The 16,388-nt window shown below is 44.6% G+C and overlaps 1 protein-coding gene and 1 long non-coding RNA gene across 3 annotated transcripts in view; both read right to left on the bottom strand.

Moving 5' to 3' along the window:
• Nucleotides 1-8,508: 8,508 nt before the first annotated feature.
• Nucleotides 8,509-9,850, bottom strand: LOC115178358 (uncharacterized). The gene is made up of 3 exons (XR_003872609.1): nucleotides 9,689-9,850; nucleotides 9,209-9,438; nucleotides 8,509-9,089 (listed from the first exon to the last, which is right to left on the bottom strand). It is a non-coding gene; the product is annotated as an uncharacterized LOC115178358 (long non-coding RNA).
• Nucleotides 9,851-11,010: 1,160 nt separating this feature from the next.
• LOC115178871 (paralemmin-3) overlaps nucleotides 11,011-16,388 on the bottom strand; it is a 13,236-nt gene continuing 7,858 nt past the window's right edge. The window contains exons 4-7 of one of the 2 annotated variants that reach the window (XM_029740255.1): nucleotides 15,209-15,239; nucleotides 14,850-14,906; nucleotides 13,646-14,098; nucleotides 11,011-13,609 (exon numbers count right to left, since the gene is read on the bottom strand). In XM_029740255.1, the coding sequence (XP_029596115.1) occupies nucleotides 12,804-13,609; nucleotides 13,646-14,098; nucleotides 14,850-14,906; nucleotides 15,209-15,239 (1,347 nt within the window). In that variant the 3' untranslated portion in view covers nucleotides 11,011-12,803. Of the gene's footprint in view, nucleotides 14,099-14,849; nucleotides 14,907-15,208; nucleotides 15,240-16,388 lie in introns of both variants that reach the window. The other variant, XM_029740254.1, reaches the window with a different exon arrangement.

Here is a 16,388-nt window from a genome sequence, read left to right as displayed (position 1 = left end):
AGGTGGCTACAAGAGGAGGATCTAGAGGAGGTGGATTGCTTAGGCTGAGGGGATTTGCTTCTGGTACTGTCCAGCCTAACCCACTGCCTCCGGGCTGAGCTGATGCCTGAAGGCTTGGAGTCAACACTCTGGCTCTCCTCTCCATCACCGGCAAAAGCTGATTCAGGGTTTTCTGGGGACTCAGAGAATATGTCCACGGAACTCTCTCTTTTTAGTGGAGAGTGTGTGGTAGTGCTAGTTTCAGCAGCCTTCATAGTATCATGGTTGTTATTGTCTGACATTGTCTTCTCTCTGTCACTACTGATTGGGCACTCACTAACCTTTTGCTTGTCAGCTACCTGCACTGATGGGGTGCTACTGCTAGTTTCAACAGGACCCCCTTCTACAGAAGCCTGCTCTGTTGCACACACCGTCTCTGACAGCCCCTGCTCAAGTTCACTACTAGCTGGATACTCTGTATTCAACTCCAACCGCACAACGCCATTTTCCATCATCTCAACAGACTGAGACTCCTCTACTTTGTCTTCCTTGGCACCATCTTCTTCTTCTTTGTCTTCCTCCACAACGTCATCAAGGTGAGATCTCGAGGGCCACTCCTGGCTACCCTGGCTGTCAGACGACGACATTTCCTCCTCTACAGGGTTAGAGATCACCTCCACCTTACCATCACTGATACAGTCAATGGTCTCCTCCTCTTCTTCTTCCTCCTCCAATGGATATGGCTGGGTCTCTGGAGCGCCCTCTGCAGGTGAGGCTTGGTCAGTGCAGGCAAGAGGTGACCGAAAAGCAACGGCATCTTCCTCCTTCTCACAGTGATTGTCATCTAGCATTTTAAGGTCTTGTTCCAATTCACTATCACCCACATGGATTATACTACTAGGCACCTGATTTACCCCAGAAAGTGCCTCCTGCTCCATTTTAGAAACCACTTCTGCCATTTTGTTTGTTGAGTCTGTAAGGTTCTCACTTGAGGGAGACACTTGAGGTCTAGGCTCTGGAGCATCTGGAGATTCCGACCCCAGGTCTTCTGACTTTGCCCTAGGTGCCTGTTTGACCAACGGATGAGGAGGAGGGGTAGTGTCCTGGGCCAGAGTGGGGTCCATTTTGCCCTCCTCCGTCCCCCAAACCTCGCTGGCCCACTCGTCCAATGAGTCGGCTGAGCTCGGTTGGTTGGCCACCGGCTCCATTGTTGCCATGATGAGACGGGTAGACTGCCAATTGGCTGGCTCTGTTGACTTGAAATAACAGTCTGGACTAGAACAGTTTGTAACAGTCAGCCTTCAGCAGGTCGGTCTGGGAGAAAGAGGACAGAGAGGAAAAGGAACGATTAGCGGAGCTGAACAAAAAACAAACATGGCGTGGAAACCCATTTTCAGATCCATTTTCTATCCTCTAGGCTACAAACGCATTAAGTAAAATATTGTTGTATTATGTCATTCATACTGTATTCCCATACTTCTTACTGCTTGACACACCATTCACTCTGTGTTGTAAAGCTAAATGGTTTATACACCTGTCATAATGCTAACCAATTGTTGTTGTAAATGCATTGCAGAATGGTTATGGTATTTTATTGCATTGTGTTAGTCTTTGGCAATGAGGTAAAAATGACTACTACACACACGATTCTCCTCCTCTGTAGTAGGCTGACGACTCAAACTGAATTCTTCCGCTGATTTCTAGTTCGCTACATACTTCAGTGAGGAGAAGAGACGTTCATGGGCGTGGCGTTTGGTTGGAGCAATATGGTTGGGTAGCCAGGCAACCTCTGCAGTGCAACTTGGAAAGTTTTCTGCTGAGTGGGTCAATCTTTAATGTGCTTAACCACCTCAGAGCAAGAGGCTCAGCAGTGCTCTCTCTCACACACATGCATGCGAGTGTTGTACACCAGCTGAGTGAGCAGAACAATGGGTCTGTACTTTGTCCTCATTATTGCCATGGCACCCATGGCACCTCTCTCTCTCTCTTTCAAATAACTTTAATAGGTTCATTTACACTTCAAAACAGTCTCACTTTCCAATGTATCACTTAAGCCCCAAAACCACTATTGAAACTTTTTCTCCCCATCCTTACTTTCATCAACACTTTCTCTCTAGCATCTCATTTATCCCTCTTCTCTCTGTCACACTTTCTCTCTAGCTATCTCATTTATCCCCTTTCTCTCTCACAGTCACACTTTCTCTCTCTCATTTATCCCCCTTCTCTCTCACAGTCACATGTTCTCTCTAGCTATCTCATTTATCCCCCTTCTCTCTCACAGTCACATGTTCTCTCTAGCTATCTCATTTATCCCCCTTCTCTCTCACAGTCACACGTTCTCTCTAGCTATCTCATTTATCCCCCTTCTCTCTCACAGTCACACGTTCTCTCTAGCTATCTCATTTATCCCCCTTCTCTCTCACAGTCACACGTTCTCTCTAGCTATCTCATTTATCCCCCTTCTCTCTCACAGTCACACGTTCTCTCTAGCCTCCCCCTTCTCTCTCTGCCTGGTTACTCAGGTCCCCAGTTTCTAGCACCATACAGAAAAAAAAGATTCTGCATCCATCCCCCCTGCTTCCCCTCCCTGCTAAACCATTCACAGTGTGATTCACAGTACTGTGGGTTTTAACACACACACACACACACACACACACACACACACACACACACACACACACACACACACACACACACACACACACACACACACACACACACACACACACACACACACACACACTGCCCTGGGTTTTGGCATGCGCTGTAAGGAATCATTAGCAGAGGCATGTGAGACAGAACAGAGAGGACTGGGGGTAAACGGATGGGATGAACAGTAGATCTGGGACGGTATGACAGTGTGCAGCGGTCCTGGCCTGGCATACTGCACATTACATTCAGAAAACAATGCCCTGTTTGAGCGGACAAACTGGACACCTTCACTATGAATGGAGGAACATGGGATAGGACATGGGGTGATTGGTTTATAACTGGACATAGGGGCCTGCCCTGCAGGCTATTCACTGGTGGGAAAATGTTGTGGATAGAGCTAGAATATCAAGATTGAACATGCACCTTTTTACAGATAAATGATATTGTGACAGACAAGGCTGTCCCCTCTAACCATTACATTTCTATCTTCAAATACTTTTTACAACATATATGAATATTGGAAACGTGCAAGTCAACCACAAAGGTAGTGTACATTGGGACGCAGCCTGACTTCGATTCCAACAGTGAATACATTTCAAATGGATATGTAACTGGGTGTTCCTCCACTTGAGAAAAGAACAGGTCCTTGGGCTATGAAAGAGGAGGGACACACACACACACAAAAATGATGTTTTGCCACAGTAGGGAGGAGTAAACATTTAACTATTGTGAGAAAGAAAGCTCTTTAAATCCCTATTTAGGAACACACACACACACAGACAGACAGTCTTGTTTAACTAACCTTGTGGGGACCATTCAAAAATCCTATTTTCCCTAAACCCTGACTCGAACGTTAACCCCAAAACCTAACCTTAACCCTAACACTAATTCTTACCTTAACTCTAAACGGCTAGAAATAGCCTTTTTCCTTGTGGGGACTGACAAAATGTTCCCAGTTGTTTACTCTTCGTGTGGGGCAGCTCTTGCAGGGCAGAAACTTGACAAACTGACTTGTTGGAAAGGTGGAATCCTATGACGGTGCCATCTTTAATGTCACTGAGCTCTTCAGTAAGGCCATTCTACTGCCAATGTTTGTCTATGGAGATTGCATGGCGGTGTGCTCGATTTTACACAACTGTCAGCAACGGGTGTGGCTGAAATAGCCGAATTCACTAATTCAAAGGGGTGTCCACATACTTTTGTATATATAGTGTATTTTACAGGGAGCACAAAGCTAACCTCCAATGGGACTGTCCCAGGATATTCCCATGTGCCATGGGGTAACAGGGAGTTGGGAAAGATGCAGATTAGTGGGATATCATATAATAGGCTAATATTTCTCCTCATTAGCAACGAGGCTAAACTTTATCAAAGGAGCTTCAGGAAATGTGATCATCATTAAATATACATTTCCCACAGGGGCTATTGCAGATAAGCTTCATATTTTCTTTTATGGGTGGCAATTATTTTATATGGACAACTAGTGGTATGTAAAATAAGTTTTCCATGTAATAAAGATTGAATAAAGACATTAAACCAACAGCATATTACGAATGAGATTTGTAACAGGAATTTATAATCTGATAAAGCTAACCTTCTCCACAACAAGGAGGACTACACTGTACCAGTACAATGGTTACATACAGTGGAACACACTGTGACATCACTTTAAAGGAGCCCCTCAATACCTAGTAAGTTTATGGCACCTACCTGTTGATATGGTATCGTCTGTGCTGGTGACGACGCCACCGGACTGGAACGTTTCTGATCTACAGGGGACCTTCTTTTTCTCGTTGTGGAATTTGGGACGTCAATCCTAAAGGTACGTTATGTCTAATCAGGACCTAAAGTAAGACCAAGTACCCAATATTTCTGAAAGTAGGTTACTCTCTCCCTGTCCGTACTCACACCCACATTTCCCCCCTTGCTTGTGCACGCCCACATCGGCAGAAACACTCTCTCTCACTCACAAATTACAAATTGTTCACTGTTCCATCCAGTTTAATCTGAGAATTAACAGTATGAGCACTTTAATGCATGGACAAATGAGGTTATGCCAAATTATACAACAGTAATCCAATTATAAAAGACTTTTCCTTCCCATTGTGCAGAGTTTGGAGCGGTCCTAATGACGTCCCGACATTCCTGCTGGATCCCACTGTCTCTGTGAATTAGCTTAAGCTCTTGGACATTAAATCTCTCTGTGAACGTAATTAAATCTGTTAAAGAAGCCAAGAAGACAGAATAATATGACAAACCGTGCATCTTTTTTTCAAAATTCTACAGGTCATCGACAAACAGTAAACACAGAATGGTTGGATTCCAAAACAGATGACAGAAAACGCGTCTCTACATCGGTCTCACGGCCCCCACTCTCTGATCACACTGATCGAGCTTCTTTTTCTTCTCCTCAGTCTTTCCAGATGTGCTGATAGAAACCACAGAGGACATTCCCCGGCTCCATCACCACTGGCGGAGGCAGCCCCAAACACTCCACCTGTTTCCTGAACTCCTCCATCTCCTCTTCCTCCACCTCTCTCCCGCCCTCCACCTTCCTCAGCAGGTACAGGTCCGTGGACTCCCTCCTCCTGGACATCACCTCCCACCTAAAAAAAAAGAATTAGACTTTACTGTTGTACTTTTCTTTCTTGTTCTCACACCAGCGCTTGTTTTTCTTCCTGTCACTGGTTTAGCTGATACAGGCGTATTCAACTCTTACCCAACGACATCCAGAGCCTGCTGGTTCTTCTGTTCTACTTGATCATTAATTGCACCCACCTGGTGTCCCAAGTCTAAATCAGTCCCTGATTAGAGGTCCAGAGTTGAGTTTGAGGGTGATAAAGGCTATCCACTGGGCACACACTGGTTGAATCCATGTTGTTTCCACTTCATTTCAATGAAATGACTTCTGTGCCCAGTGGGTGTTTTGAAGAACGGTTCACTTGTAATGATTGTAATGCAGTATGTGGTTGTTTTTAACTACCTGACCTTAGTTGAATAGCCTACACCGGTGTTTCTCAACTCGGTGTTTCTCAAGTCCGGTCCTAATCTACCCCCAACCATACACATTCTTGTTGTAGCCCTGGGCAACCACGCCTGATTCAACTTGTCAAGGCCTTGATGATTAGTTGACTAGTAGAATCAGGTGTGTTTGTGTGGACCTACAACCGAAATGGGGGTACACCTGGACCAGAGTTGAAAAACACTGGAATACCCCTAACAGTAAGTTGTTCTGGATAAGAGTGTCTGCTAAATGGCTTGAATGTACAATTCTATAAATGACCCACTTCATCACCAGACAGTCTGGGCAGGAGGTCTCCAGGAAGACACCAGTGAGGTTGAATCGGCCCCCCACGTCGAACCGGAAGGTGCTGTTGTCGTTGAGGAGTGAGATATTGTAGGTTAGATACTCGCATCGGCTGCCGAAACGGTTAGTCTGGGTGTAGTGGACGGTTGTGGTGGTGTTGGAGTTCTGGGTGGTGTTGGGGATAGAGGGTGAAAACTCCATGGTGATGCCGTCTCTGGTCTGTGAGAGAGATAAGATGTGATTATTATTCGTTTTCATACAGAAACCTCTATAGAAACAATCATTACAACATACAAAATTGTCACAGAACAATTACCGGTACAAAAGGCAGGTGAAATGTAGCCTAGTTGACAAGTGTGCTAAAAAGCAATTTAAAGGGGGCAATCTGCAGTTGTTACATCCATTTTTAGACTTAAACATTTATGATATGCACCCATTGATTCTTGAAGAATATAACTTATAAATGCCTCATGAGCTTGGATCAACTGTCAAACCCCATACAGAACCCCAAATATAAGCTTGTTTTAATCCAATGTTTTGCAAACATTGTAAATGCCTCAAAACATGCGTACAACTACAATTGTATATCTTGGATGGTCAGTCCTTGCATCCATAGCTCTGTCTATGAATTTGAGAGTGGTTACATTTCTCCAGGCCTATCCTTTGTTTTAACTCGTGACCAGGGTCCGCATAGGGCTCTAGGGAATAGGGTGCCACATAGTGGATAGGGTGCTACCTTGAGAGCCTCCAGGGATGCAGGGTGGCTCAGGCTGCCTGCGACGAGGGCCCATTTCCTCAAGAGCTGCTGGTCTAGTCGTGGTGGATCCATGGGCTTAAGGAGGTCCTCACAGGCTAGACCTGCAGCAGGAGCCGATTGGCTAAAAGACAGGAAGTACAGGAGAGTCGTGGCACATAGTGCGAACATGGCATCAATGTCTAGGTCTCACTATATCTATGCACCAGTATATCTATCTATTGTGGGTCTATCTATAGCTATAGTATCTACAATATGTATCACTATATCTATCTTATATATTTCTATGTATCTACAGCATCTATCTACTGTATGTCTATGTGTCATTGATGTGTCTGTGTGTATGGAACACTGGTGCTGGGATAGAGGGGTCCAGTCTTATAGCTCTGCTATGGTACAATGTTCTTCAATGTCAGAAAGTTCCACAGTTGCAGAGTACCAGTAAACTGGCACTTTTCCAAGGCAATTCCAAGGTTGCGAAATAAAAACTACACTTTTTGTTAATCTATGTTCTGTGCTTATCTGGTGAAAAGTCGCGTGCTTTTATCTGAGACATTATTCCATAATGTCAAACATGAAACAATACAGAAGTCTCATTTACATTTACGTCTAGTGTTCTCCTAATTCTTCTGGGATTCTCCTAGTTTTTCTGCAGATATACAGTGTATCAATTGTGTTATTGACTGTACGTTTGTTTATCCCATGTGTAACTCTGTTTTGCTTTATCTTGGCCAGGTCGCAGTTGTAAATGAGAACTTGTTCTCAACTAACCTACCTAGTTAAATAAAGGTGAAAAAAATTATAATTATGCCTTTGTTGACAAGAAAAGTTTGGCTTGTAAAACCCTATAGTTTAGGGTTGGTTGATTTTCCGGATTGACTGACCTTCATGTCTTAAAGTAATGATGGACTGTCGTTTCTCTTTGCTTATTTGAGCTGTTCTTGCCATAATATGGACTTGGTATTTTACCAAATAGGGCTATCTTCTGTATATCACCCCTACTGTACCTTGTCACAACACAACTGATTGGCTCAAACATATTAAGAAGAAAATACATTTCACAAATGAACAAGACACACCTGTTAATTGAAATGCATTTCAGGTGACTACTTCATGAAGCTGGTTTAGAGAATTCCAAGAGTGTGCAAAACTGTCATCAAGGCTAAGGGTGGCTATTTTTAAAGAATCTAAAATCTATTTTGATTTGTTTAACAATTTTTGGCTACTACATGATTCCATATGTGTTATTTCATAGTTTTGATGTCTTCACTATTATTCTACAATGTAGAAACCAGTAAAAATAAAGAAAAACCCTTGAATGAGTAGGTGTGTCCAAACTGTTGACTGGTACTGTACTTCAAAATATACAAATATTTTTTAAAACCTAAACATTCTTAAAACGTGACAACATTCTATTGAAAATATTTTGGGGGGTATTATTTAGGTTTCTAACACCACAGCAGATGAATCTGATGCGTAGGCTAAAAGTGATGGCCGACAGCGTTCTCTACTATGTGGTTTCCCAACCCTCTCCTCGCCCCTCAGACGTTTCACATTTTTGTTTTAACCCTAAACTGGCACACCTGATTCAAATAGTCAACACCCAAAACGAGTTACTGTAAAACTGCAGGCGCTAATTCCTTAACACTGAGAAAGTGTAATGGCATCAGCTCTTAACAAAGTCTTAATTTAGCTCTGAATAGTGTGGACCCTATAGACTCTGGAAAAGTGTTAAAATGAACACTCAGAGTTGATTCAATGCTGGAGAATTTGCTGTGAACATTCCTGCTGGATTCCACTGTCTCTGTGAATTAACTGAAGCTTTTGTACTTTAATTAACTCAATGAATGTCATTAAATCTGTTAAAGAAGCCAAGAAGACAGAATGATACGATAAATAATTCAGTACAATCATACAGTACATTGACAAACAGTACATACAGAACTGCTATATTACAAACCAGCAAAAGTGTCTCTACATCTCTCTTTCACTGCCCCCACTCTCTCAGAATCTATACTTTTATCACATTGATGGATCTTTTTCTTCTTCTACCGGTCTTAAGAGGGTAGGGAATCAGGGACGACAGGAATCAGAGGGATTTCCCAAGCTACATCAGCACTGGCGGCGGGAAGCCCCAGGCACTCCACGTTTCCTGAACTCCATCTCCTCTTTCTCCACCTCTCTCCCGTCCCGCCCTCCACCTTCCTCAGCAGGTACAGGTTCCTGAACTCCTCCATCTCCTCTTCCTCCACCTCTCTCCCGTCCCGCCCTCCACCTTCCTCAGCAGGTACAGGTTCCTGAACTCCTCCATCTCCTCTTCCTCCACCTCTCTCCCGTCCCGCCCTCCACCTTCCTCAGCAGATGCAGGTCCGTGGACTCCCTTATTACGGAGCTCACCTTGTTTTGAAAAGGAGATGAGATACCATTATGTTAGCATGAATAACATCTTTAATAAGACCAAACAGGTTTATGTCACACAGAGCATTATGGGTTCTGTAGTTAATCATGCTACCCACCTCATCACCAGGCAGTCTGGGCAGGTCTCCAGGGAGACCCCAGTGATGTTCCAAAAGACCCTCATGTCTAACTGGAAGGTGCTGTTGCCGTTGACGATGGAGATGCTGTCGGGTATATACAGTACTTGCACCAGCCGCCATGCCGGTCAGCCTGAGTGTAGTGGATGGTTGTGGTGGTGTTGGTGTTCTGGTTTTGGTAGCAGATGTAAACTCCATGGTGACTGTTTTCTCTGTGAGAGAAGAGATGTGGTTATTATTAGTTTTCATACAGCAGCCACAAAAACAATAGAAACAATCACAATATAAAAAAAACAATTACAATGAATAATAGGGAATGACAAGTCAAATGTTGCCTAGTAGACATGCAATTTAATCCAAAATGGCTCCCTATTCCCTATATAAAGCTTTCATTTAGACCACGGTCAAAAGCAGTGCTCTACATACAGGGAAGAGGGTGCCATGTAGGGAATAGGGTGCTACCTGGAGAGCGAACATGGTTGAGTAATACCAGGGGTGGCTCACACGTCTGCGACAAAATCCCATCTTCCCAAGAGCTGCTGGTCTTGTCGTGGTGGATCCATGGGCTTAAGGAGGTCCTCACAGGTTAGAGCTGCAGCAGGAGCTGATTGGCCCAAAGACAGGAAGCAGAGGAGAGCTGTGGCATATAGAGCGAACATGGCTTCAGTATCTAGGTTTCACTATATCTATGCACCATATCTATCTACTGTGGGTCTATCTACAATATGTATCACTATATTTATCTTATATGTCTATATCAACAGTATGTCTATACTTCATTGATGTGTCTGTGTGTATAGAACACTGGTGCTGGGGTAGAGGGGTCCAGTCATAGCTCTGCTGTCCTGCTATGGTAAAATGTTCTTCAAATGTCAGAAAGTTGCACAGTTGTAGAGTGCCAGGAAAATGACCCTTTTCTAAAAAAATGTAACACTCATCTCATGTACAGTTGTGTGCTCTTTCGAACCAGTGACCTTTTGGTTACTGCCCCAATGCTCTCAACCACTAGGCTACCTGCTGCCCCATTTTTATATTCACCCAATTAATACTACATTCCTTAGTAAGAGTTTTTTCTACAGACAAACAGTATATCAATAGCATTGGTATAGTATACTTAAGTAATAAGGCACAAGAGGGGTGTGGTATTTGGTATAGTATACTGAAGTAATAAGGCACGGGAGGGGTGTGGTATTTGGTATAGTATACTGAAGTAATAAGGCACGAGAGGGGTGTGGTATTTGACCTATATACCACTGCTAAAGTCTGTTCTTATGCACAAATCAACGCGGAGTGCTTGGATACAGGCCTTAGCCATGTTATATTGGCCATATGCCACAAACTCCGAAGGTGTCTTATTGCTATTATAAACTGGTTACCAAGGAAAAAAATACATGTTTTGTTGTACCCGTTGTATACGGTCTGATATACCACAGCTATCAGACAATCAGCATCCAGGGCACAAACCACCCATTTTATAAAATACAATTGACCTTTGCTATGTTCAGAGCACTGGTGTGGCAAAAGCCTGTGTGTGAAAAAGTTAGTGCCTTCGTCCCAAATGGCACCCGAATGCCCAAGAGCCTTGGTCAAAGGCAGTGCCCAAGGGCCCTGGTCAAGGGTAGTGCACTATGAAGGGAATGGGGTGCCATTTGGGACGCGCCGTTGTGTGTTTTGACTCTTCACGTCAAAGGTTACTCAATAATCTGTGTGTTTTATCTTAGAATGGAGCAACATGGTAGTTTTTCACTGTCCAATGTTGACAAATTGTTAGACAGGACATCAAATAATGTTTCACAAATGTCAGTTTAATCATTAAACCATTGGTTGAAAAAAACACATTCTATACATAAACTCCCGCTTGGTTTCATGGTGGCTAAATACCTTTATACATGCCAGAGCGCTGTGTGTATTCTATGGAAAATGCACTGATAAAATAAAATGCATAGAATTTAGATATAAAAACATACTTTCCCTTTAACAATTGATAATGGACCAAAATAAGATTCAAGATGGTAAGGTTGCAAAATCCTGGCCACTTTCTGAAAAATGTGGAGGTTTTCCAGAAATCCTGGTTGGAAGATTCCCTGAATCAGGAAGAAATAGGCAGGAGATCCAAACTCTTCCAACCAGGAAAACCTGGGAATTTTCTGAAAGTTAATGGAACGTTACAAACCTTGATAACACTCAAGCAGGCAAGAAGGCTAACACATACAACAAATAGAAAGACAATGGAATAAAGATCTCAAACTGTATGTAGACTATCAAGTTGAGACATAAGTGCACCCAAAAAGGCCCACTATTCCCTTTACATACACGGTGTACAAAACATGAGGAACACCTTCCTAATATTGAATTACACCCCCTTTCTGCCCTCAGAACAGCCCCAGTTCCTTCCAGGCATGGACTACAAGGTGTTGAAAGCGTTCTACAGGGATGCTGGCCCATGTTGACTCCAATGCTTCCCACAGTGGTGTCAAGTTGGTTGGATGTCCTTTGAGTGGTGGTCCTTTCTTAATCCACACAGAAAGCTGTTGCGTGCGAAAAACAGCAGCGTTGCAGTTCTTCGACACTGAAACCGGTACACCTGGCACCTGCCACCAAACCCTGTTCAAAGGCAATTCAATATATTGTCTTGCCCATTCACCCTCAATGGCACACGTACACCATCCATGTCTCAAGGATAAAAAAGTGGATTTAACAAGTGACATCAATAAGGGATCATAGCGTCACCTGGTCAGTCGGTCATGGAAAGAGCAGGTGTTCCTAATGTGTTGTACACTCAGTGACCTACCTTCGACCAGAGAACATAGACCCAGGTCAACAGTAGATCACTTTGTAAGGACTAGGGTTTCATTTGTCACATCCCTACTGTACTGGTCATGATTCAATCATCAGGCCTTTCTGTCTCATCCCTACTGTACTGGTCATGATTCAATCATCAGGCCTTTCTGTCTCATCCCTACTGTACTGGTCATGATTCAATCATCAGGCCTTTCTGTCTCATCCCTACTGTACTGGTCATGATTCAATCATCAGGCCTTTCTGTCTCATCCCTACTGTACTGGTCATGATTCAATCATCAGCCCCCCCCCCCCCCCCGACAGAATTCCTATCACAACCTGGATATGTAGTCCAGTTCAGTTTAAAAGCAGGTTCTGTGTGAATAGTAGGGTGGATACACAGATACAGCATAATGGATCAAGACTGGTCTTTCATTCTCAGTACCAGCTAACAGTAACACAGCCAAGGCTGACAGGGTTGTGTTCATTAGAATCAAAAGGAAAACAATTGACTCAAACAGGGAGGGCCTACCTGGACCTGGTCCAACAAGAAAAACACTGGGTTTTATTTTTCATTTCAAAGCACTTCGCCCTACTGAACAAAACCCAGGTTCCTCTGGATGGGTAACTATACTCTTAGGGAAGGAGATCCACAAGGCACTTCAGTAATAACACACCATCTTACCACCCCCCATCATTCACAGTGTTAGAGGCAGAGTCAAGTCCCTCTTGTAGTATTACACAGAGAAAGCATTGGAGAATCTGGTAGGGAGATAGAAAGCGAGCGAAATGATTGATCACATGACGGAGCAGCACTGGCAGGTCTTGCGTTTGGGAGCCACACCGACCCCTCCCTCCGCCTCTCCCCTGGTAGCGGTCAGTGTCTCTGGGGCGGCTGGAGCCGGCTCCCCCAGGGTCTGGGCCTTGGATGGGAACAGCAGGGGCTCCTGCTCAGGCTCTGCCTCAGTCCAGGGCTCCACTAGGGACACCTCCAGGAACTGGCCCCCAGGGAGGATGGCTGATTCTGGGGCCACCGAGGCCTCCTCTTCCCCCTTGACTTCCACTTCAGTCTTCACTTCCACATCGCCCTCTGCCGGCTCGCCTGCAGCCTCTCCCTCTGCGTCGGGCCTGGGGGTGAGTAAGGTCTCAGAGTAGACGGGAACGGCAGCCACCACGCCATCATCAGGGGCCTGCAGGTCAGACACAGGAGCTTCCTCTACTGGCCGTGCCTCTTCCTCTCCACCACCGTTTGCCACACCCTCCATCTGTCCTTCTAAATCTCCTGTTACTGTGTCCATCTGTCCTTCTCCTAAATCTCTGGTCACTGTGTCCATCTGTCCTTCTCCTAAATCTCTGGTCACTGTGTCCATCTGTCCTTCTCCTAAATCTCCTGTTACTGTGTCCATCTGTCCTTCTCCTAAATCTCTGGTCACTGTGTCCATCTGTCCTTCTCCTAAATCTCTGGTCACTGTGTTCATCTGTCCTTCTCCTAAATCTCTGGTCACTGTGTCCATCTGTCCTTCTCCTAAACCTCCGGTCACTGTGTCCATCTGTACTTCTCCTAAATCTCTGGTCACTGTGTCCATCTGTCCTTCTCCTAAATCTCTGGTCACTGTGTCCATCTGTCCTTCTCCTAAATCTCTGGTCACGGTGTCTGCCTCAGTCTCTTTTGCTACTTCTGAGGACTCTTCAGGAGTTGTCTCTGGTTTCGCCTCCTCAATTCCTCCTTCCTCAGGAGATTCTGAGCTCTTATTGAACGCGGCCAAGTCTACTTCCTGTTCCTGACCCGGAGAGGAAAGGTCATTTGCCAGCTCGTCTCCCTCGTCATTGATAATCACTCGCTCCGCTCGCATCATGATCACTCCTCCTTCCTGAATTACCGGAGCCTCGCCTGGCTCCACCTCAGTGAACCCCAGGAACCTCATGGTAATGGCACCATCTTCAGGGATGATCGTCACTGGACCGGTGGTGCCGTTGGGCAGTCCGCCCTCCTCTGATGCATCGTGGGTAGCAGCTTGCCCCTCCCCCTCTCCTCTCCCATTGGTGAGGATCTCAGCTCTTTCCAATAGTGCTGCCTCAACTGTTCCTAGAACTGTGACAAGACAGATCATAGTTAGGAAATGTTTCAATAATCTTCCAAGTCTTCTATCAGCAAAACCCTTGGCAAGGATGCACATTAATCTACCAAGCTCTGGAAAGTCCAGCTAGAATAGTCAGCAAAAGAAGCAGGAGAGTGGAACATTTGTAGAAACTTGGAGAAAGTTATGGAGAGCGAAGGAGAAAGACAAGAAAAGAGGCCGGCCAATGAGGCGAGTGATATAGAAATCCAAAAGAAGTGAAGGGAGAGCAGCTTCCAGAATCAACGCTGTTCTGGACTCATGACAGAAGGTCAAATTGATAGGAGTGACATTTCAGCACCAAGCCAGAGGCATGTTGCCAGTCCCCGTGACCCTGAATCCAACCAACCAGAACATTTCCACTGACTTGGCTTGTGTTGTGTGCTCTTTGCCCCATAGAAATAGAATTACTAGACCCATCATGGTGCAGTGGTCTGATGGGATTTTTCACATTCTATAAATTATATTTCTATGCTTTTCCCTGATAACTTCACTTAACACATTCTATTTTTCATCAGCATCAATTTATATGTATTCCATCTCATTCAAATGCATAGATACTGCATGCATGTATGAACTTCCACTGACGTATGAATACAACGTATTTCCTTTGTAATACAAATACCATCAAAGGCCAGTACAGTCTGTAGTGTCTTCTGGGACTAGAAGCCATTTCAGTTGATTCAGAGTGAAGGAGAGATGATGGTAACATTGTTAACCCCTTACCGGATTCAGCCTCTACTTCTTCCTGTCCATTCTCCAAGATATCTGCTTGGACTGCTTCTGTGGGAATAGATGGAAATAAGACTTTTTTTTAAAAATCTGTGTTTATTAAGCCCAACATTCAACTGTCCCCATTCTGTTTAAATCTACTGGGTTATTTACGACGTCTTTTTACCACACATCACATTCATTATCAACTCAAACAGATACAAAGACCTACTATTTTATCTTTCAACAATTCAACTGAAAGGATCCAGTAATATCAAGCTAGTGGAAGGACGACTGCCACCAGCGGTTGCTAACGGTAACAGGTGGTGACAGCGAGACAGTCGTTCGTTCATTCAGAGACAGGTGACACCTACCTGCTGTAGCCTCCACCACCGCCGTTGCATTCTATTGGAGGAGACAGACAGGGGCGGGGTTAGACACTCCAACCACATACCATTCTTTTAATAGTTTCAGTCTCAAGTTGTAACCGTGACCCTAGATGAGGAACGCCATTATAAAGCATAGACGAGCAATGTCATTCATGCATTTTCAACCCACAAGAGGGAGCTAATTAAACTTCAGGGCCCACCATCCACCAGTGACTACTCAATACTAAATATGCCTACGTTAAAAAGGTAGACTCGGTGAAATGCTGTTGCCACCAGCAGCACCACAGATATTGAGATGAGTGAGATGCAAAGACTTCCCTCTCACACAGTATCTGCGCGTGTGTACGGTGGTCACTTAGTAACAGCCTGGTAGCCAGGGCACCGAAACAGCAGAGAAGTTGAGCCTCGCGCTTCAACGCTCTTAGTTGTTACGGAAAATGACCCACTATGCCGTTTACTTTCTGCTTCTACGTCAGATCACTCGGTCGACCTTTAAAGAGGGTGGGAGCACCCCCCCTTTATAACAAGAGCCCAGTGTTGAGGGTAGTCTCTCTGCCACGCCACAGAAAGCCCCACTATCATACGAGTCAACCTTCACCGGTCTGCTCCTTGGCTACGAGACTAAATAACACGCTGGGTTTGTTATTCCCGTCTCTACAACCTCTAAAAATCAAGGTCAGGAGAAGAAATACAAACAAAAGAACAAAAGACTTGAAAACGAGGAGAATTCTTTGTTCTAAAATAAAAGGTCATTCTGAGGTAAACAGTCACGGTTGCCTTGAGGTGGAGCGATTACACACGTTTAAGTGGTACATTGTTCATGCAAGGAGGTCTTGGTCTTTCTAAAGCTCCTGCTTCTGAACGAGAGGTGCTACATCAAAGCTGCATTAACGTATTATTATGGAAAAGTGTAATATTTCTCTGAAAGGAGCCTCGTCGGTCAGGACTGGTGGGAAGATCGTATGTCATGATTGGGGCTACTTGTTCAGCATGTATTCTACTAGCCCATTCAATTGGTCTGTGTGCTTGTGTATCAGTGAGTGTTTGTATGTGTTACTCACAGCATGGCCATCCTAATTCTCTCTCTTGCTGTGTCTGTGTAGGTGTACACAGACACAGTCCTCACAAGAATAGTAAACCAAGTGAGGACATTTTGCCAGTCCTC

This window comes from Salmo trutta, chromosome 38, assembly GCF_901001165.1.
Source record: "Salmo trutta chromosome 38, fSalTru1.1, whole genome shotgun sequence".
Classification (NCBI taxonomy): domain Eukaryota; kingdom Metazoa; phylum Chordata; class Actinopteri; order Salmoniformes; family Salmonidae; genus Salmo; species Salmo trutta.
Note: the sequence above shows the minus strand (reverse complement) of the source record. Positions and strands in the feature narration are given on the sequence as shown.